At 39.0% G+C, this 22,913-nt stretch overlaps 1 protein-coding gene across 8 annotated transcripts in view; it reads right to left on the reverse strand.

Annotated features, from left to right (window-relative positions):
- Positions 1–22,913, reverse strand: part of LOC131253301 (uncharacterized) — a 145,370-nt gene that overhangs the window by 101,872 nt on the left and 20,585 nt on the right. For all 8 annotated transcript variants that reach the window (XM_058254255.1, XM_058254256.1, XM_058254253.1 and 5 more), the window contains exons 8-9: positions 22,314–22,889; positions 21,556–22,173 (exon numbers count right to left, since the gene is read on the reverse strand). In XM_058254255.1, coding sequence (XP_058110238.1) covers positions 21,556–22,173; positions 22,314–22,889 — 1,194 coding nt within the window. The remainder of the gene's footprint in view (positions 1–21,555; positions 22,174–22,313; positions 22,890–22,913) is intronic.

Raw genomic sequence — 22,913 nt, forward strand, 5'->3', positions numbered from 1 at the left:
TGTAAGTTCTAACTTGTAACTTTTAGTTGTAGGCTTGCTTGTACACTTATACAGTTGTAGCTTGTATTTATAAGAAACTTGCAAGTTGTAAGTTAACTTGACTCTTCCCTTGAGTCTTGAACCACAAAAATCAAACTGATTAGAGAAAAGAAGAATGAATGAGTGTACGAGACTATGAGAGAGAAAGTAAGAAAGAATGAATGAATGATGAATCTAGGTCTACGAATGAGGATATTAGATTATGAAAGAACAAGTGAGATATTATGAGAGAATGTAAGATATTAAGAAAAAGAATCAAAGTCTAAGAATGAGTGAGTTAAAGAGAAAATGAATGAGAGAATGTAAGAGAGAGAGAGAGAGAGTAAGAGAGATACGAATGAATCGATGAATGAATGACAACTAAAATGAAAAGAACAAGAATAAATGAATTGAATGAATGAATCAGAAATAAAACTATAAAAGAAATAGGATGAAGAAATGAAATGATCTTGATGGTATTCTTGAATCTTAATCTTGGATGGGTGAACACTTCAACTTTCAACTTCAAATTCGAAGTCCAAACTTGATGATATTCTTGTATCTAGATCTTGGATGGGAAATGAAAAGCAAATGTAATAGAGAAACTTGAAGTCTTGAAACTTGAAAAAGTTGTAGTCTTGTAGAGAGATTAGAGTAAGAGAGAGTGTAAAAGAGAGAGGGTGAGATGGTAAACGTTAAGAGTAGAGAATAGTGAAAATGCGGGAGATTTGAGTGCCTATTTATAGTCAAAAGTGACTGAAATTGCAAAAAAAAAAAAAAAAAAAAAAAAAGTCCCAACGATCATATTTCTAACCGTTGGGCAATATGCAATCGCATACAGGCATATGCGATCGCATTTAAGAGTACGGGTCGCAAACATGCCAAGATCGCATATGCCATGAGGGCATATGTGATCTCTTCACATGTATGCGCATATGCAATCACATTTGACAACGTTGCTAAAGAGGCATCTCAACATCTAGCTTCTGTACATATGTAATTATATATAGATTCAAGGGAAGGGATTCTCTTCCAAGAATCTATATATGTTAAGGTTCGAAATTTGATCCAAGACCGATAACAAACTTGAAGATTCGATGTTGTTTTACTTGATTTTTCAAATCTTCCGAATCCAAGGAGTCGTTTGGCAGTTATCTAATTCTTCGCTTTTTAGTTCAACTGAGCAAAGTAGTCTTCTACAATCCCATCACCTTATTCAAGACTATTAATTTCCATGTGAAGTTGATAAAGATGAGCTAAGTCTTTCGAGTGAGAGTACATTTTGATGACTTTATCCAAACATCTTTTACAGTTTTTAAAAGGGAAAGTCCACGACTACTGTTAGATTGCATGGAGTTGACTAACCAAGACATTACCAACCAATTCTTACTTTCCCATTCCTCAAAACTAGGATCATCAAAATTGGGTTGTTTCTTGGCTCCTGTAATACATCCTAGATTTTTTCGTTCTCCAATATATACATCCAGACTACTTGGGACCACTCCAAATAATTTGTACTAATTTAGTTTTACTATTGTAATGGTGAGAATAGTGTTGTCCATTTGTCTAGATGGAACCAAGGTGCTTTGCTCCCTGGACCAGGTACCATTACTCCCGGTTCTTCTGTCTCTACATCACACACACAAGGTCCATTTGTCTAGATGGAACCAAGGTTCTTCTATCTCCACACTTCTAATTGGACACTTATTCAATCTCCCAGTTCTGCTATATATATATATATATATATATATATAGAGTCATGCTCCCCTGCGCACCTACGCACGTGTGCACCTTTTCACACGTGCCATGGATGTCTAATCTGAACGGTCCATGTGATGTGGAATCCCATAAAACCTTATGGAAAAAATTTTCACCCTGATCTAATATTTTGGTGGGCCACAGAAAAGAGAAATGCAAATCAAGGGAGAAAACTGTTTTCATTTTTCATGGCCTATCATAGGTTTAGATTAAAGTAAAACTTGGGCCTAGGAGGTTTCAGGAGGTGCTGCTTCACATGAACGGTTCAGATTTTCGATCCACATCACGTATGATGGGTTCTCAAAAAAGTTCGTACATAGTACGTACGAACTGGTTCGCAGGTGAGCGTTTCCGTGTGTATATATATATATATATAAGTAATTACAAACATAAGTTCAAGTACATTATATAGCATAGTGTTCGCTAGTTATGCCCAAATCGATATACACTAACACATAAATTTAATATACATGAAAAAGTAGCTAACCATGCCAGGCTTGAGCTTTAAAAACTCTATCTAGAGTTAGAATTGGGGTTAAAAACTTCAACCCATTTCCTGTTTGGGCCAGGCATGGGTCATGTATTTCCAAATTGGGCTTAGTCTAACCCAGAACTAGCCTAGGCCCCACCTCTTTACATCCCTAGTTGGAAGCTCCAATAGAAGTTGTCCACTAAGCCTACCCGTCACGTTTGAAAAATCATCTAACACGACTTGGTTTCGTCCAACTCATATTGCTTTGGCCCTAACTGGGACACATGACCAAAACTAGAGAAACAGTGAACTCATCCAGAATCACTCCGAATCGCACATGTCCCCTCGGTTTAATCCAATTTAAATTGAACCATGACAAGGGTTTTACCACACTTGAAGCTTAGGAACACATTTTCTTCAATTAGCTTTAGGGTTTTGGCTAAACAACTATCTATAATGAGAGATTATAAAGGAGGCCAAATTTAAGCAAAAAAAAGAGCTTATGGGATAATGTGTGGAATCAATTTCGAATCTTCACTGCCAGCTAGCTAGAGAGAGAGAGAGAGAGAGAGAGAGAGAGAGAGAGAGAGAGAGAAGATGCTAAGCAAGAGAAATGCCACACACACAAACAAAGGAAAAGAGACCATTAGAAGGATTTTTAGCCTTTTAGACCTAGTTAATAGAGAAGTACACGGAGACTAGACAAGGGCAGATCGAAAGGAGAGAAAGCAAAAAGCAGACAACAGTAGCATCTATGGAAGGGTATTAATCAGTTTATGTGAATGAAAGGTAATTTCAAATGGAAAGACCCCCATCTCTTTCAACTTAATTACAAAAATCCCCTCATAACATTAAATTGAGTGATTGGACAATGCTCAGAACAACAGTTTGTACAATACTATTAAGGTTTTCATTTTGCAAGGGCTCAAGATTTCATGATCTAAACAAATGTTATCAATAGCTTTTTTCTTCTTTTACGGCTTTTTTTTTAAAAAGAACTTTTTTATTCTTTACGGACAACAGTTCCACTACTCGCTCAATTCTAAATGGGTCATATTGGTTTCAGCAAATGTTTTCCATATTGTATTCTTGTAATGTATCGCATGCTTGGGATACAAAATACATATTGGCAGTGTTTGAAATAGTGCTCATAGAGTAGCAGTATTGTACACTACATAACGTAGCGTAGCCATAGCGCTAGGTAACATAGCGAAATAGCATAAATCACATGTAGCGTACACTATAGGGGTCATAGCATACACTACAACTTCGTAGCATGTAGCATTTGTAGCATACACTACAACTTCGTAGCATGTAGCATTTGTAGCATATACTACAATGTGTTTTTTTTTTTTGAAGAGTGGTGAGAACATTTATTTTTATTTTTTAGTTTTGTTTGTTAAAAATAGTGTAGAACTCATATTATTAACAACAAAAAAACTCAAAATATAAAGTTAAGACCAAACCTTTCTTTGTTTACTTTCACTTAAAATGGTGGTGATCTTTTGTTAAAACTCACACGCTAAAAAACCTTTAAAAACTAAACTTCAAAGAAAAAGGGTTTTAAAAGAGGGTTTTCGAAAACCCCTCTTTATATAGATGACATCTTTATTGCACCTAACACTTTTAACTTGTGGGATTTTTATTTCTTTTCATACTTGTGAGTTGTGACTTGTGGTTTCAATTAGACATTATTAATTAAAGTGGTTTGATTCAAAAAATTTAAAGTAGTTTGCTTAGAAAGTTGTTGATGTGAAATTATTTGATTTGGTTTATAACTTTATATCTAAATTAGGTTTTGATAAATAATAATTAATAACTTACTTAAATATGCTTATACTTGAAAAAAAATGAATCATCTTTTTGGCATTTTTATAGATTTTTGCCTTTTTCTACTATTTATCATATTGTTCCTATATTTAAATTAAAAAATAGAATTATCGTGTAGCTAATGCTACATGCGACAAAGGATTGAATGCTACGCAACAAGCTACCGCTATTTAAAACACTGCGTAATGGTTATCGTATGGGATATATTAGTTGTATCACTGTTGTTGGGAAATTGGTCAAATTTTCAATGAAACTTTAGGGATTGTTAGAAAAACACATCAATAAAGACTTAGAAATCAAAACATCGCAAAAAACAAGTGCACATAATAGGTTTCCTTTGTATAGGTTCCTAATCTATGCATTGTCTAATTAAATTGATGCAAGTATATTAAATGTCTAATTCATATAGTTTACAAATGTAAGAAGACATGTACGAAAACACAAGAAATACATTCAAAAGCAAATGAAGTACTACAAAACCAAAAATATACTTGTGCATGATGTGTGTGGTCGTGGCATAGACCCGCATAGAGTTGTCAATATCTTAGGAGAGGAATTTTGGGAGGAAAAAAAAAAAAACCGAAATGGGGGTCGATTAACCGTTGATCGATATGGAATTTTGAAAAACAGAACTTATTTTTTTTATTTATAATTAAAAATTATTTTTTTCTTAAAAATCCCCAAATTGCTAAGAATCACTAGATCAAGTTACATACATGTTTGATTTCAAGTTAGGACACTAGGATTGCAACCAATATGAGAAATTTTAGGGAAATTTTGAATTTTACCAAATTTTCCAATAATCGACCAATCTTCCCCAAAATCGCAAAATTAGAGTATGTATGATGATGATTTCATTAAACACTCCTAAATGCTCTAAAATGGGGGCCAATTGACCGTTAATCGAAGTAAAATTTTGGATAAATATATTTTTTATTAAATTTATTTTTCTGAAAAATCCCAAAATTACCAAGAATCACTAGATCAAGTTAATACATGTTTGATTTCGTGTTTGGACGGTAAGATTGCAACCGGTGTTTTAAATATCGACGATATTAGCCGATATATCTTGTATCCCACCTATTTGATACGAAACACACAGGTAGTGCCTATATATCCCACTTATTCAATCCAGTGAGCGTTTTCAATTTTCGATCCATGTTTTTGTTTTAAATCACGGTAAACCAATGTCAAATGGTTACAAATCTATAATTCTTCATGTTTTCCATAAAAATTTATGTATTTGGAACTTCGATATCGAGATTTGGGGGAGATGAGTCAAGTTGTGGAAATTTGAGAAAAATCAAAATTTCTCAATTTCTCACAAATCAGTTGCGATCTTTGTATCCAAAAACAAAATTAAACATGTATGTAACTTGATCTGGTTACTTTTCTTCTTCTTTGAATTCATTGCTTGTGTTTCCATACATGTCTTCTTACGTTTATAAATTATATGAATAGACTTTGAATAAAATTGGATCAATTTAGTTGGAAAGCACATATATTAAGACCCCATACAAAGGAAACCCCTATTATGTGCACTTTTTTTTGTAATGTTTTGATTTCTAAGTATGTATTAGTCTTTTTCAACAATCCATAAAGTTTCATTGAAAAATTCGACTAATTTCCCAATGTTCCCAACAACAGCGATACATTACGCAAAACAACCAATATATCCAATGTGATAATCGATATAGATCCATATCTCAAGGGTGTGATACATTACACGATAACGATATTTAAAACATTCGTTGTAACCAAGTTAAGAGAAATTAGGAAAATTTTGACATTACCGCAATTTTTTGCAAATCAGCCCATGTCCATCAAATCACAAAATCGAAGCTCCAAATCTATGATTTTTCACGCTTTTTTTAAGAGCGTGATTTTTCATGCATAACATGAAGAATCATGGATTTCTAATTATTTGACATTGATTTCACATGATATTAAAACAACAAAATGCCTCGAAACTCGTAAGTGCTCACTGGATCAAAAACGACCACAAATCGGCTTGGATCTTGATTCCAACTCAAAATTTGTGTTTTTCTTCAAAGGGATTTGAAAGGAAGAGTTGAAACCAAATTTTCGTCCAAGAAGCAAATTATATAGGTCGTCACTGCATCAATCACGTGGCATACAACCTTTGTAACCAAATTTTCGATTTCTATCTTTAATGTAATCTTTCCTAACGCTTTTTTACCATCTTGATTGAACCCTTGAATCATCATCCCACTTGCATGCAAGTGAGAATGGCGATATCCCAATTTACTAAGCGTGCTTAGCAGTAGGAGGTTTACAACAGAGCTATTATCCAACATTATATGTTCGACTTATTTCTCACAGATATAGCTAGTGACCATAAGCGAATCGATTGTGCTCTTTCTCGCCAAGCATCAAATCGTCATTGGAAAATGTAATAACGAACATACAGTTGGCCGTCTCTACCTTTTCAGACATGGCATTCCGATATGTATCATCATCTTTTTCTGCCTCTGTATTTTCCATCTCGGTGAGTAACGCTTCTCTCACCCCCATCATCTGATAATGCCTGAATCAACGTTTGACAGAAATCTTTCGATAAGCACAATGCATCATATATGCTTAACCGAGCAGGGATCCTTTCAAGTGACTTATGACATCATAAGTCACCCCTGAAGCTAACAGCGTCTTTATACATAATCTTTTTTCTCCTTGGTTTCTTTCTTTACATAGAGGTTCTCTTTCTTGGGAGCTGCTCTCTAAAGCCCCTTCTTGCAATATTGTAAAATCATGCTTTCTCCGAAGACTCACCACCTTCTTCCCTGAGCATAGCATAACTACAGCAGTTTCCTTGGTGCCTTTTGATGGAGAGCTAACTGGCTCTGTCGCCGGTTTTATGGTGGTTACATTATAATTATCGACTCCGGGAGCAATTCGTACTTGAGGGTGGTTGCTCGGATACATTCATTTACCATAGTTGTTTCAAACACAGGCAATGAAAGATAGCAAGAGCGTATATTCCACCGTCATCTAATAAAATCTAATACATCTTCTTCGGGATACTGGACAGTTCGTATTAGCTATGTTTTCAGTATCTGAGTGTTATACTTGTAAAATTGCAGGACGAAAGCTTCTTTCATCTCTTCCTAAGACTGAAAAACCTCCGCCGGTAAGGCCAAATACCACGCCATCACCTCACTTGACATTGTTAGCGAGTATACAAGATTTCTCAATAGGTAATCTTCTGAAACGTTTCCTCAAAAAATAAGTTGCTTTCTCATAGGAGATCAAATGTTCCAACAGTGATCGTGTTGGGAATTCTGGAATCTGCCCAATTACGGTTGAGATAATGTCGCAGTCAACACTTGTTGTACTTGTCTTGCATGTGCTTCACTGAAGAAATGATCAACGAGCGCTGTGTTATGAGAATTTAACCTCACAGTCACCGCCTCTTTCATCAAACTAATAAGTGTGGGGTTCATGTCTTTCCTCCATGTGTAATCTTATGCTCCTTGCACATGACTCGGCCACAGGAATCTCCAGAAATTCAAGCAGTTTGCACGAACTACTAACAGCGTTTCTCCATTTTAACACATACGGTAAGGGCATTCTTCCGCATTGGCTTCCCATCTTACCAATTCTGCCAAGGTCATGACTCTTCTTGGCACAATGAATTAGAGCAGGAATAAATCGCAAGCTTGTTTCCAACCAGTGACTCCTTCCAGCACTCCCAACTCGAACCATAGCTTTCCCAAGCCTACCAAAGATTCACCAAACCGTTCCAACAAATAGTTTTCGTTGGGGTCCCGCCAACTGTTTTGCCTAGCGTACTACATCAGATGCCCTATGGAAAACTCCGTTCCAGAGATCGGGATACTCTCAGTCTTAGATATCCTTTTAGCCCTGTGATGCCTTGACGAGCGGCGGGCTTTGACCCCCAAAATTGTTTCTATTCTCTTCTGTTGACGATCGTCGAAAACCGCGGCTATAGTCATGCTTTGTGCTATGACCTTTTCGGGAAGAGTTATCCTTAGTCTTTCTTTTCTCACCAACGAATTATGTACTTTCAAGAGAAGTGCAGAATATGCCGCGTGAAGTGTATTTCACATAGACATCATGTTTGCCATAGCCTTCTTACCCCATTCCTTATCCTTTTCTATTACGATTTCGCCTCGGTTAACCATCTTTTGGAGTATATTCTTAATAGTGTAGAAGTTTTTTCGTCGGATAACCAAGCATGCGATGGTAATGACAATGGTTCTTTTCTTTCGTCTTTCTTGCTCTTCGAGGCACTTCAGCTGGGGTAACTCGATCATCCCTATGGCCAGCAACTACTTCATTATGTGGAGTACATCTTCCTTTTCAAATGTATATCCCTCATGGTCGTCATATCGCATAGGCGTTTATCCGTCATCCTGCTTGCATAACGGCTTTTGCTCAATTCTACCTTCTTTCTGTCGATCTCAGGAATCTCTTCTCCTTTATCCGCAACGTTTGCTAACATCTTGCTGGAGCCTTGACATGTTGCCTCTGTCTGAAAGGCCAGCATTTTTCTAGTCATAATTTCAAGAGCATGTGCTTTGGTGGCAAGATCATGACAGTTTGTATATCAACACTCATTAGACCGAATGCTACCCCTGGTTTCGTAGAGCCCAAACACATTTTTACTTGCTCTGACTCTCCTGGGAGCTGTCAACATGATGCTCCTAGTGTCTTCCATAGATTGATGAACTTCTCAATCGGTTCACCTTCTCTCTGCTGGACGGAAGCCAATTCTATCAGGCTAACTTCTTTAACGAACGAGGAAAAGTTCGCCATAAGGGCATCTTGCATCTGAAGGTAGGTACATATGGACTCCAGATCCAAGGGTGAATACCATCTAAATGCCTTTGCTATTAAGGAAGACCCAAACAACCATAAACAGTATTGTAAAACTGCAGAGAAATTCCCCATGGTTGTGATGAGATGTATTAAATGTTCTTCCAGCGACCCATCTCCACTAAACTTTTGGAAATCTGGATATTTGAAGCTTGTAGGGAACGATACGTCTTCAATCCCATGGGGATATGGTGTTTGAAACCGAAATCTTCCACTATGCTCTCTTTCTCTTTGCAAACAAACAGCTTCAGCAACTACTTGTCAGATTTCATCTTGGGTTACTGTGCGAGTGACGGGTATTGCAACTGTGACCCTTCCGCCTGTTGTTCATTGTCATTTATAGCAGTCATCATTGGAGGGGTGGTAGCATGAGCCACATTGTGGGTTAATGTCGCTAACCTCTCTCTAAGGCTTCTGGATTCCTCTATTAATAAAGCTTGAGTACATGTCATCTCAGTTAAGCGCTCATCCGTGTATAGTGGTTTGGTCCGACTAGTTCCTGCCATGAAGACTGTCACTTCCCCACTTCACGATCGCTTTGATACCAAGGGAGAGGGGGAATAGACTATCATGGGGGATGTTAAGGAGAATGAACTATTGCTTCACTCGAAACTGTCATTTTGCAATTTTGAGGAATTTATTGGCTCTGGACAGAACATGTTTGGCACAAAGTTTGTAACGGACCCGTTGCGGCCGGCTTCAATGATGAAGGCTTACTTATTAGGATAGTTTTTCCCTTTTCTTTTCGAGTTTCTGGCAAGGCTACAATAGGTAGGGCCGGGAAATCTTACGGGGCTAACAGAGCTATTTCGATCTCTCCGGGATAAAGTGGGGGCGGTGCTATGGCAAGATTGCGCTTTGCGATATTACGCGTGATCAGTGTTCGAAATATCGGTATCGCGCAATGTATCGCACCCTTGGGATACAGATACATATCGGTTATCGCATGAGATATATCATTTGTATCACATAATTTATCGCACTTTTTGGGAAATATGGGGAAACATTGGGAAAATGATTGAATTTTTCAATGAAACTTCAGATATTGTTAAAAAAAATCTTAATACACTTTTAAATCATAACATATATAAAAAAAAAAAAGTGCACACAATAGGTTTCCTTTGTATAGGGCCCTAAGTTATGCGTTGTCTGATTGAACTAAGACAATTATATTCAAATATAATGCATAACATTTATAAATATATTAAGACATGTATATCCACACCGTCCATTTGTTTTTCCACCTTAATTTACAGCACCATCCCAAAAATGAAGCAGATCCAATTATCTAGTGGACCGTGCCATAAGAAATAATAGGAAATAGTATAGATTGAAGGCCCTACCATTAAAACTTTCTTAGGGCTCACCTTAATGTTTTTTTAGCGTTATTTACCATCCAATCTGTTGATAAGTTCACATAAGCCTGGATGAAAGGAAAAAAACAAATATATGATTGATCCAGAACTTTTGTGGCCCATTAATAGTCAATCACCGCATTTTCCATTGGTATGGTCCACCTGATAATTGGATGTGCTTCATTTTTTGGATAATACACTAAAATGATTTGGAAAAAATGGATGAACGGCGTGGATACAGAATACATACATTAAAGTGGGCCCGCGTTAAGGGTTGTACCGTCCTAAGTGAATCCAGGTCTCACCTAAACATCTTTACTTTTTTTTACAAGTATTGGCTCAAAAAAAGAGGCAAATTGTGTGGGCCCATAGAGTGGATATAACACATTCATTATTGTGGAGCCCACAGAGTTCCCTTAATAAAATAAGGTTGAGATGTGCTAGTAATTCCATTGGTTTCAAACATAGGAGGTACGTAATGTGGTGGGACCCTAACCGTGGGGCCACCTCGACATAATATGATGTATTTACACCGTTAATTCATTTTGACAAATCATTTTAGGGTATGTGCTAAAAAATGAAGCAAATCCAAATCTTAGGTGGACCACACCACACGAAAAGTGATCATTGAATGGCCACCATTAAAAAAAATATAAAAAATGGGGGCTACATAAGTTTTGGATGAAGCTAATATTTATGTATTTCCCTTGAAGCCAAATGCTCAATGTGCACCAGTTATCGTGAGAATTTTCATACACGATGTGAGTCCAAAATCTCAACGGTCCACAATCTGAGCTATGTGAGGTAAACAGAGGCGGCATGCACATGGCGTACGGATGTGGATTGCGCACCGAGTAACTCAATCTTAGTACGCTTACTTAGTACTAGGCATACTGAGTAAACTCTATGGGACCCACCTTGACTTATGTATTTTATCCACTCCCTCCATCCATTTTAATAGATAATTTTAGTTCTATATCCTATAAATGAAGCAAATCCAAAGTTTAAGTGGACCACACCACATGAAGCAGTATTAATTGAACGTCTACTGTTGAAAAAATTCTTGGGGTGCAAAGACGTTTTGGATCAAGCTGATACTTGTTTTTTCCCTTCATCCATGTATTTTCGATCATATGAACAGGTTGGATGACAAATAAATATCACTGTGGGCCCTAGTAAGGTTTCGACGATGGAAATCATTATTCCCACTCTTACATGTGGAATGGTACACTTGAGCTTTGGATATGCTTCAATTTTGGGCTCAACTCCTAGAATGACCTGGAAAAATGGATGCACGGCATGGATAAGACAAATACATCCACATATGGCCCAACAGAGATTAATCGGTACCATTAGTGGTACAATACACGCTACACCAGCCAATCGGCTTCCGTAAAAAAGGCACGCGGAAAGCCTTTCGCACAAAGTTCATAAGTTGATGTGGTAGGTGGGTCCACATTGATGTTTTTGTGTAATCCACCCCATCCATCCGTTTTCCGATATCATTTTAAGATATGCTTCAAAAAATGAGGTGGATCCAAAAATCAAGTGGGACATATGAGAGGGAAAACTGGGGAAAGAGTATTCTACCGTTGAAACCTTCGTGGGCTCCACCATGATGTTTATATGGCATCCAACCCGTTTATAAGGTCATTCCCACGAGGATAAGTGAAAACACAAAACCTTTACTAGGATACAAAACTTATGTGGCCTTTAAAATGTTTCAACAGTGGTGACTGAATCCCCACAGTTTCCTCTGTTGCAGCCCACTTGAGTTTTGGATAACCCTCATTTTCTGTCGCATATACTAAAATGATCTCCAAAAATGGATGGACGGAGTGGATTTCTCACAAACATCAATATGAGCCCCATCTATCATCACAGCAGTGTCGGACGTTATAGCGTCTGTGTCCATCGATATTGCAAAGGGCCGAAGCCCATTTTATTTTTAGGAAGAAGCAGCAGTCGAGCAGGGAGAGAGTTTCAGGATTCTGAAACCCCAAATCCCCACAAATCCTGCAAATCAGAGAAAAACGGCATTCGAATGCTCATCGAAAAGCTTGGGATTTCATTTTCATGCTCGAGAAGGAATTTCACTCACCTACAAACGGAGGTAGGTGGCTCCAGTAGCGAAAAAATTGCTATAAAAGCTATAATATCACACGATTTTTAGTGATATCGTGCGATATGAATTAATATCGGCCGATATTTAGCGATATGTCAATCAATACCAGCAATTTCTTAATTTATTTCCCCTAAATATCTTTCAGATGGTTTTGTTCCGATAATATCGGCCGATATATCGGCCAATAGTATCGATATTGCAAACACTGCGCGTCATCGGCCGTCTCACTCTTTGCAACAGAGTGGGGCTTCTCATTAGAGGGGATTGAGTCTTCCTCCTAGACGTCACTATTGTCCATCCTTTGTCATCTTTCTGTGCGATGGGCGAAGTGGAGATCACCCCTGTCATTGCTCGCGACTGTCTATTCCAAGTCATGGCCAGCTCGACTTTCCCTGATACTTTTCTTAGTGATGTGTTAATGTTGCCATCATAGTCTACGACGATCCCGTTGGGTGTAAAGTAAACGATAACGTTAGCTGAGAGAGAAGCTATTATGCTTGTATTAAAATAGAGTACCTGAATGCCAAAATAGATCATCATTATCCAAATAGAACCAAACTGTACTTTGTTTTAGAGATGAAGGGAGGAATGTTCTTGTCCAGAGTCCCCATTTTGGCGCCTTTGCAGCGCCTTTTAATGACAGGCAGTGTTGTCATGTGCGACTGCACATTCGCATATGCGATTGCATATGCGCACATTGGAGTAGAAATCACATATGCGATAGTGGCATATGCGGTTTCTGCATATATGCGATCACATATGCCACTTGTGCGACATTATGCGATCGCATACAGCATATGCGATCACGTATTGTCCAATGATCAAAAATATGACCATTTTCTGACCGTTTGGATTTATTTATTTTTTCAAAATTCAGTCTTTTCCCTATAAAAAGGCATTCATACCCTCATATTTGCATTCCACATGCACTCAAACTCTCTTTCTACTCTCATACACTTTCAAGGTCTCAAATCTCTCATTCTCTCGTACATAATTACATTCTCCATCTTTCAACTCTCAAATTCGAAGTCTCCGAGACCCAAGCCCCATCTTTCTTTCAAGTTTCAATCAAGATTCAAGTAGAAGCAAGAATATATCGAAATTGAATTCCAAGTCAAGTCTCACATTTCATTTTCTACATCTATCTCTTTCCAGTTTCTAGATATCATTTCATTTTCTACATCTCATAATTCTCATTCATTTCATTTTCTACATTCTCTTATTTATTATATTCGTTCTCTAGTTATATAATATTCATTCATAATCTCTCTCTCTCTCTCTCTCTCTCTCTCTCTCTCTCTCTCTCTCTCTCTCTCTCTCTCCACTAGACAAGTGTCACGATCGCCTACCAACAGAGAGCTGGCTAATCTTCGAGTAATGTCTGACATAGGTCCATCCTCCGCTGCAAGACGATGCCGAAAGGGATACCAGGGCAGCTCCGTTTCCCAATGAACATTCTCTCCTGGAATGTTAGGGAAATCGGCTCCAAACGAAAAAGGAGCTTGATTAAGGAATCAATCAGGAGGAAGAATCCGAACATTATATGCCTCCAGGAGACTAAAGTTCCCCAGTTCTCTAACAGGCTGTTGGCTTCAATTTGGAGGACTAACGATGCCCGCAGCGTAACTCTAGACGCCATCGGCTCCTCGGGAGGTATCCTCATTGCTTGGAAGTCTTCTAAATGGGACATGCAGAGTTCCTCATCAGGGGCCTTTTCTATGTCAGTTATCCTTCAAGATAAGTTGTCTAATTTCCGTTGTATGATAGTTGTTGTGTATGGCCCTAACAATGATTCCTTTAGGTCGTCCTTCTGGGATGAACTGACTGACAACAGGCAATCCTTTCCAGGTCCTTGTTATTTTGTTAGGGACTTCAATGTCATTCACTTTGTGGGTGAGCACTCCCGGAATAGGCGAGTTAACCCCGCCATGGACGCCTTCTCCGACTGGATTCAGTCTCAAGAGCTCGTAGACCTGCCGCTGTGTGGTGCTAGATTCACTTGGTCCGATGGCCGAAGATCTCCAATTCAGTCTCATCTGGATAGGTTTCTCCTATCTTCGGACTGGCTTAAGACTTTCCCCTCTTCGTTCCAACTAGCCCTGCCTAGAACGACATCGGACCATCGCCCAATCCTGCTCTCCTCGGTAGAAGAGAATTGGGGTCCCAAACCTTTCAAATTTGACCCTTCTTGGCTCAAAAGGGAGGGATTCCGTCAACAAATTGTGGATTGGTGGACCTCGTTTCAGGTGGAAGGCTTTACTAGTCATAGGCTGATGTGTAAACTCAAACTTCTTAAAGAGAAGATCTGGGTTTGGAAGGAAGTAGAGCTTCGTAAGAGAGATAAGGAGTCTAAAGCCCTCTTTTCGGAGCTTCAACAGATTGATGTGGCAGTTGCTGATCAGCCTCTTCCTCTTCATGTGCTGACTAGGCGAATCCAGATTATTCAAGCAATATCGTCAAGAGCGATGGAAGACGAAATCTCTTGGAAATTGAAATCCAGAGCGAAATGGATATCTGAGGGAGACAAAAACACTAAGTACTTTCACAGTCTGGCCAATATGCGAGCTCGTGCAAAAGCCATTAAAAGCATAACGATTGATGGTATTCAGATTGATGATAAAGATGAAATTGTCACTTGTGCAATTAATCACTTCCAATCCATTCTTTCTTCGGACGGTTGGGTGCAGCCTCATCTTGATGGCATTGCTTTTTCAGCCCTTCTAAGACAGGATGCGGATCTATTGGAGGTCCCATTCTCTGAAGAAGAAACCAAATCAGCGTTATCTGCTTTAGGGGGAGATAAATCTCCAGGTCCAAATGGCTTCCCTATCATCTTTTTCCAAGTCTTCTGGGACACCCTTCGACCCGATATCATGAGTTTCCTCCATGAATTCCCAAAAAGCTATTGAAAGGTCTGGGAGCGACCTTCATCACTCTCGTTCCCAAAAAGCCAGGTGTTGCTACGTTCACGGAATTCAGGCCTATCAGCTTAATTGGAAGCCCTTGCAAAATCCTGGCAAAAATTCTCTCAGCTAGGTTAGGTTATCCACGGTTATGGGAAAGCTGACTTCCAGTCATCAAAATGCTTTTCTCAAGGGGAGACAAATTATCGACGTTGCTCTGATTGCGAATGAATGTCTTAATTCTTGCCACAGATCTGATAACGACTATATCTTTTGTAAATTAGACGTTGAAAAAGCTTACGACCACGTGGATTGGGATTTCCTTCAGTACCTAATGCTGCGTATGGGCTTCGGGCCTAACTGGAGAAGTTGGATAAGATCATGTGTGGGCGCGACTCATTTCTCGGTCCTCCTAAATAGCGTCCCAAAAGGCTTCTTTCCTGGTACTCGCGGTTTACGTCAAGGAGATCCCTTGTCCCCTCTCTTGTTCCTTGTAGTTGCTGAAGCCTTATCGCAAATGATTCTTTCGGGTCAGCGGGCTGGTTTGTACAAGGGTATCTCAATGCCGGGTGTCGAAGAGCCTATCTCTCATATCCAATTCGCCGACAACACGCTGATCATGGTTGAAGCAGAGCCGGAGGCTATGGAAAACATTCTAACTACCTTGAGATGCTTCGAGGTAGTGTCGGGTCTGAAAATTAATATGACCAAGTCTAAGGTCTTCGGCATCAACATCTCTGATCAGGAGCTCTCCTCCTTTGCTGAATACTTGGGTTGCTCCGCGCGTCTTTCCCTACTTCTTTCGTGGTTCTTCCCCTCTCTCTGGGTCCCCCTCTGATAGCTATGTGGGAGAAAATTGTCGAGAAAGTTCAAAAGTCTCTTGCCAGATGGAGGTGTCATTAACCTTTCTATGGGAGGTAGGTTAACTCTAATCAGAACTGCCCTCTCCAACCTCTCAGTCTACTTCAAGTCGCTATTCAGATGTCCTTCCTCAATTCTGGCTAGGATTGACAAACTTAGAAGAAGCTTTCTTTGGTGTGGTAAGGAGAACCAGAAGAAGCTCCATCTTTTGGACAGGAAAGAAGTGTGTAAACATTATAGGGAAGGGGGTGCAAGTATAAAAATTTGAGGATTATGAATAGTGCTTTATTGGGCAAATGGACTTGGAGGTTGGGACGCGCTTTGGAATAGGATCATCAAAGGTAAATATGGCTCCTCTCCGAGTGGCTGGTGGACCAACGACTCCACTAACTACAGAGCTTCTTTTGTCTGGAAAGGTATTCTTCGCTCCAAAAAGTCTACTCTTCAAAATATCGGTTTCTGCCTAGGAAATGGATTCGCAATCAGATTCTGGGAGGACCCATGGGTGGAAGACAACTCTCTGAGAAGAAGGTTTCCCAGTATCTTCGATATTGCCTCCGATAAAAACAGCATGGTTGCTAGTCATTTTAGTATTACGCTCGCTGGTGTGGTGTGGAATATCCCCTGCGTCAGAAATCTTCATGATTGGGAGGTCAATGTCTACATCGATTTGATGGTTTGTCTATCTAAGGCGGTCCCAGATCCTACAGCCTCAGATTCCATCATCTGGAAAAAGGAAAAATTGGGCGTTTTCTCAGTTAGATCCCAATACTCCTTTCTTGACCCCTCCCCTGCCCTGCTAGCTCAGGCCTCCCCTTTTATTTGGAAGTATCCAGCTCCCCCCAAGTTTATCTGCTTTGCCTGGATGGTGGCTAAAAACCGTATCTTAACTGTCGACAATTTGTGGAAGAGAGGCATGCAGTTGGTTAACGTTTATCTTTGCTGCATGAGGAACGAGGAATCAGTGGACCATCTTTTAGTCCACTGCCCTTTCATCTCCCAAATCTGGAGCGACTTCTTTACTCGATTCAACGTTAGTGGGTGTCTCCCTAGCTCTGCTCCCTCTATGTAGCATACTAGCATGGGTTCAAATTGGGTAACTCTAAAACCCGTATTTGGAGGGTGGCTATCCTAGCTATTTGGTGGGTCGTCTGGAAGGAAAGAAATGATCGTTGTTTCAATGATGTCCACAATTCAGCTCAGACAGTGGGCTCTTTTGCTAAGTTTATGTTGATCGAATGGGCTTCCTATGTTTTGGGTCTTAAGGACTTTAATTTCCTTTTTTTAGGTTTGTAGGTTTTCGGCTTGCTATCTCAGCAGCCCCGCTTTGTAAGCTTTCATTCTTTTTAATGCAATCCCGTTGCTTTTATAAAAAAATCTCTCTCTCTCTCTCTCTCTCTCTCTCTCATTACATTCAAGTGTCAAGAGACTCAAAACATTTTTTTATTTTTAGTTTTTTACAACTTACAACTTATATGAATATACATAAGATTCAACTTTCAAGAATCAAATAAGAATTCAAAGGCAAGAATTTACATTCTACAGGAGCAACAAGAGCACAAGTCTACAACTACGAGTCTACAACATTCAAGAGTCAAGACAAGAAGTCAAGAATATATTTCTAAATTTTAAATCGCGTAATTTGTATTTTTTTTAATCGTGTAACTCTCCCTCTCCCCCTCTTCTACTACAAGTGTAACTCTAATTCCATCTCTCCTTTTCTTCTCTCTCCCTTTCTACTACTACTAGTATGAAGTCTCTCTCTCTCTCTCTCTCTCTCTCTCTCTCTCTCTCTCTCTCTCACACACACACACACACACACACATCTTTATTTCAGTATTTCTCACTCTCTCCCTCTCCCATCTTTAGTCTTGACTCTTTACTTTAGTTTTTAGTTTTTACTAGTTTACAACTTACAAGTTATAACAAGAAGAATCAATACAAGCACACCACACCATGTCTTCTTCCCAATCTTCCGCGACCTATATTCGACCATTGCCCTATTCTCTTAGATTCTTTTGAAGAAAGATAGGGGCCTAACCATTCAGATTTGAACTCACTTCAGTTATTCAAGCTCTAGACATTCAAGAGGAATCCAATCCCCTTTCAGAACAAGACAGACTTCTTCGTGAATCTCTCAAAGAATCTCTATCCAGAACAACCCTCCAACAGGTTTTTCCCAAACCACTCAGATTTGAACTCGCTTGGCTAAAAATAGAAGGTTTATCCTTAATGATCTCTAATTGGCAGTCCTCGTTCTCTGCGACTGGATGCCCGAGCTTTATCTTGAGTAAAAAACTAAAACTCTTGAAGGCCAATCTTATTAATTGGAAGATAATAATAAAAAATTATAAATAAATAAATAAATAAACACTTGGGAAGATCTCGAGGCATGCATCTCCAACTCCCATGCAATTATTCAAGCTCTGCACATTCAAGAGGAATCCAATCCCCTCTCAGAACAAGATAGACCTCCTCGCGAATCTCTCAAAGATTCTATCCAGAACAACCCTCTAGTAGGAAATAAAATGTAGGCAGAGATCATGAGCTCTATGGCTAAAAGAATGTGACAAGAATGCCAGTACGAAAGCAAGATCAAACAAGACAGACCTCTTCGCGAATCTGTCAAAGATTCTCTATCCAGAACAACCCTCTAGCATGAAATAAAATGGAGGCAAAGATCAAGAGCTCTATGGCTGAAAGAAGGTGACAGGGACACTAGATTCTTCCATGATATTGCCAATGCGAAAGCAAAATCAAACAAGACAAGTAGTGTTGTTGTTAATGGCTCCAAAATAGATGATCCCCCTCAAGTAACTGACCACATCACCTCCTTTTACTATTCTTTGCTTTCTAGGGAACATTGGCTTGGACCCAAACTGGATACTTTGGATTTCCCCTCTCTCGGCAGAGGATGTTGTATCCATAGAATCCCCTTTCTCTGAAGAGGAAATAAAATCCGTTGTGTTTGACCAAGGCAAGGACAAATCCCTTGGCCTTAATAGTTTCCCTTTGGCTTTCTTTCAATCCTTTTGGGAAATCCTGAAGATATACACCATTGAATTCCTCCAGGATTTCTTTCATTCAAGAAAAATTTATAGGGCCATGGGGGCTACCTTCATAGCCCTCTTCCCTAAATTTCTACTACTTTTGGTATTGAATGTATTGATTGCGTTTCCATAAATGACTTCTTACATTTATAATTGTTATGAATTCACTTCGAATATAGTTGCACCAGTTCAGTCAAACAACGCATAGCTTAAAACCTTATACAAAGGAAACCTATTATGTGCACTTTTTTGTGATGTTATGATTTAAAAGCATGTATTAAGGTCTTTTTTAACAATCCCTGAAGTTTCATTGAAAATTTTGACCAATTTCCCTATGTTTCCCCATGTTTCCAAAAAAGTGAGATACTTTACCTGACACAAACGATATATCCCGTGCGATAACCGATACGTATGCGTATCCCAAGGGTGAGATATGTAACACAATACCAATACGATAAACACTGGTACTAAATTCTTCATCAAGTTATGGTTAAATATCCCAATTTTCTCCTAGCTGTGAGAAAAACTCAGATTGACTAAGACCACTGTCAAATAAAAGAGTACCTCACAAGCACAAACACAAGCTGACCTGGCACAATCGATGAGCAACACACTTGAACACCTCACACGATGCACACGTCACCTCAGGTAGAAGAATCAACTCACTCGTCCACTACTTCCAAACGGCCACAAAGAAATATACTCACGAACACAGCATCTAACACAGGCAAACAACCCACATGTTTACAACTATCTCATGTGAGATGATATAATTCAAGAAACCGATGTCTTCATTCCCCCTCGCACACATAGACCATTAGAAAAGTCATAGCACACAAAAGAAATAAAAAAGAAATTCTAGGTTTTTAAGAAATTTTCAGCACAAGCAAGATAAGGGACACAAAGGGATAAAAGAAAAGAAGAAGAAGAAAAAATTGGAGAAGCGGGATAAATAAATAAAAAATGACAGTGCCGATACCATGTAAAATAGTGGAAAGAGAGATGGAATAGAAAGGGGAAAGAGAGAGAGAGAGAGAGAGAGAGAGAGAGAGAGAGAGAGAGAGAGAGAGAATTAGCTGAAGATAAGATCCTAAACCAAAATAATAATAGAAATGCCATTAATAACAAAGCAATCAATTCAACCCCCCTCCCCCCGGTTGATATTATGAAAGTTTCATAATTATAAGAATGCCATTAATAACAAAAGAAACAAATCCCCTCTATGTCCTAAACCAAAATAATCCAAGTGGGCCTATGTCGGCCCATATCACATTCATTAACAGGTTGCGAAGTTTTATATATTTATTTTATACTGATTTTTTTTATGACACATGGTTAGGCCCCTATAAAATAGAAACTCATTATATATAGTTGTTTTTTGCAATATTTTGTTTCCTACATATGTAAACATGTGTCTTTTAACATGACCTGAAGTTTCAATGAAAATTTCCACCACCTTCCCAATGTTTCCCTCAAACGGTGATATTTTTTCCAAGCATCAATGATAATAACGACGATATCAATAAATGTTAACAAATCTCCGATTATCGATACATGTAACGAAATTGATGCTCTGTACACTGCTTACATTTACATAGTCAGCGTCCTCCCCACCTAAATCTATCTCACCATCGTCATTATCGTCATCTCATCATCATCATACTTATAGCCTTGTCCCGATTATTTGGAATCAGCTTTATGCTTTTGCTAAAATTCTCTATAAGTCCGTATCTTTGATAAGTGAAAAATCTTTATATCCCTTCTCACATCCTCCAAGTCCTTCGAGGCCTTCCTCTCATGCTTCTTTCAAGTCCTCAAGGCTAATCAAAGTTCCCTCCTCACCAAAGTTGTTTCTAGTTTTCCTATAACATGGGCGGACCATCTTATTCAGTTGTCTATCATATTATCTCCAATTGGAACTTATCCCATGATGCTTTGAATGTCTGCATTCTAAACTGCATTCTTCCAAGCTTCCCACACATCCATCTCAACATCCTCATGCCGGCAACATTCATTCTCTATTTTTGTTGCCTCTTAATTGCCCAACAGTCTATTAAGAAGATAATACTCGAGGAAAATTTGGTTCTATCAACAAGATGAAATCAAGAAACTATGATCAGTATTGTAAATGAGAGAAATCAAATAGAAGGCTTCAAAATAATTCCTTACCATGCCAACAATACCCATGAAAACATATACATGAACAAGAATATAGAAACTATAGCATTCATTCAAATCAAATGAAGCACATATAAAATCATCTTACAAAAAGTAATTCATCTTAGCAAGCAATTCAGAAGAATAGAACACTCATTCGGAATACTACCTCAACTCCCAAATAAGCCAGCAAGGAAAAGCGGATATGCGAGCCTCCTGCTACTGTGATTTGCCTGTAAGCCTCAATGATGCGAACAAATGCCAATTTCTGTAGATTATCCTTCTCTTCGTCTGTCAGGTCAACACTAGGTATGGACATTTTAGGAAGTAAATTTTGGCTAGGGAAAGCAACAGAAGTTGCAGTTGAAGTTGTCCAGCTTGAATCTGCCACAGCTACCTTGGGGCTATGTGCTTCAGACCTAGAAGATAACATTGAAGCAGATGAAGGAAAATCAAGCAGAAATGTGTTGCCTGTACTCAAAACTTGTTCCTGGCTGGTTCCTTGCATATCGGCAGTAGATGAATGAGAAGAATCCAGTGTGTCTCGCTTTTCATCCATATTAACAGTGGAATTCAGACCAGGTATTTCACTATCTACAATGCCCACATCACTTGTATCTGATGGAATAGATACCCTGCCCTTTTCAGTTCCAGCCAAAACTGGTGAGATACACGGAATGTGAACAGCAGCAGATGCTACTGTTGCAGTCACCTCATTTACTCCAACACATGCTACAGCAGCATCAATCATGCTAACTGGTCGCATCTCATCCCTCCCATGTAGGTCCTGCAGTTGGCAAGAAAAATTGAACACTTATGAAAGATTGAGAGAGAAGGGGGGGTCTAACTGTCTAAGAATCATCACTACAATGCAAACGAAAAGAAAATGTACTCGGAAAATAAAAAGAGGGGAAGAAGGCAACATACAGGAATATCATGAGAAGCCGATAGTTGTGTTTTAGTTAATAAGGACGCTATTTTTGGAAATGCACTAGACAGAGACATAACACTTGATAAAAATGATGATGGCTGCGCGACTGAGGAATTACTGCCAACTAATCCTGGAACAGAACTGAAGCCAAGTATCGGCTCTTCCTCTCCCTCAGCCTTGGGGCGAGTAGGCGGAAGATATCGCATATTAGCCATGACCACTTCGGCTAATAAATCAGAGGATATACTTGAGATAAGAATCTCTAAATATTCAGCAGCGTTATCACCTTGAGCAACCAGTGCACCAAACATGGCAACAAGTTGCTGGACAGGTCCCGCATCCCCATCTAAAGCAGAAGCTGGCAACCCAATCAAAGGAGGGTTGCCCCCAGTCAAATTAGCATTTGTCTGAAGTGAGTCATTGGTTGAACATTGGTAGGAATTTTTCGGTCTAGATCGTTTTCCAGATTTGTCATCATCTTCAACCAGATCGCCAACGTCTTGAATTATGGATCTCTTCCTCCCTATATCAAGTTGTGCTGAATCACATGCTTGTGGCAAGAGTTTATCTTCCTACAAAATGTTACATGTTGACAG

This window comes from Magnolia sinica, chromosome 8, assembly GCF_029962835.1.
Source record: "Magnolia sinica isolate HGM2019 chromosome 8, MsV1, whole genome shotgun sequence".
NCBI lineage: Eukaryota > Viridiplantae > Streptophyta > Magnoliopsida > Magnoliales > Magnoliaceae > Magnolia > Magnolia sinica.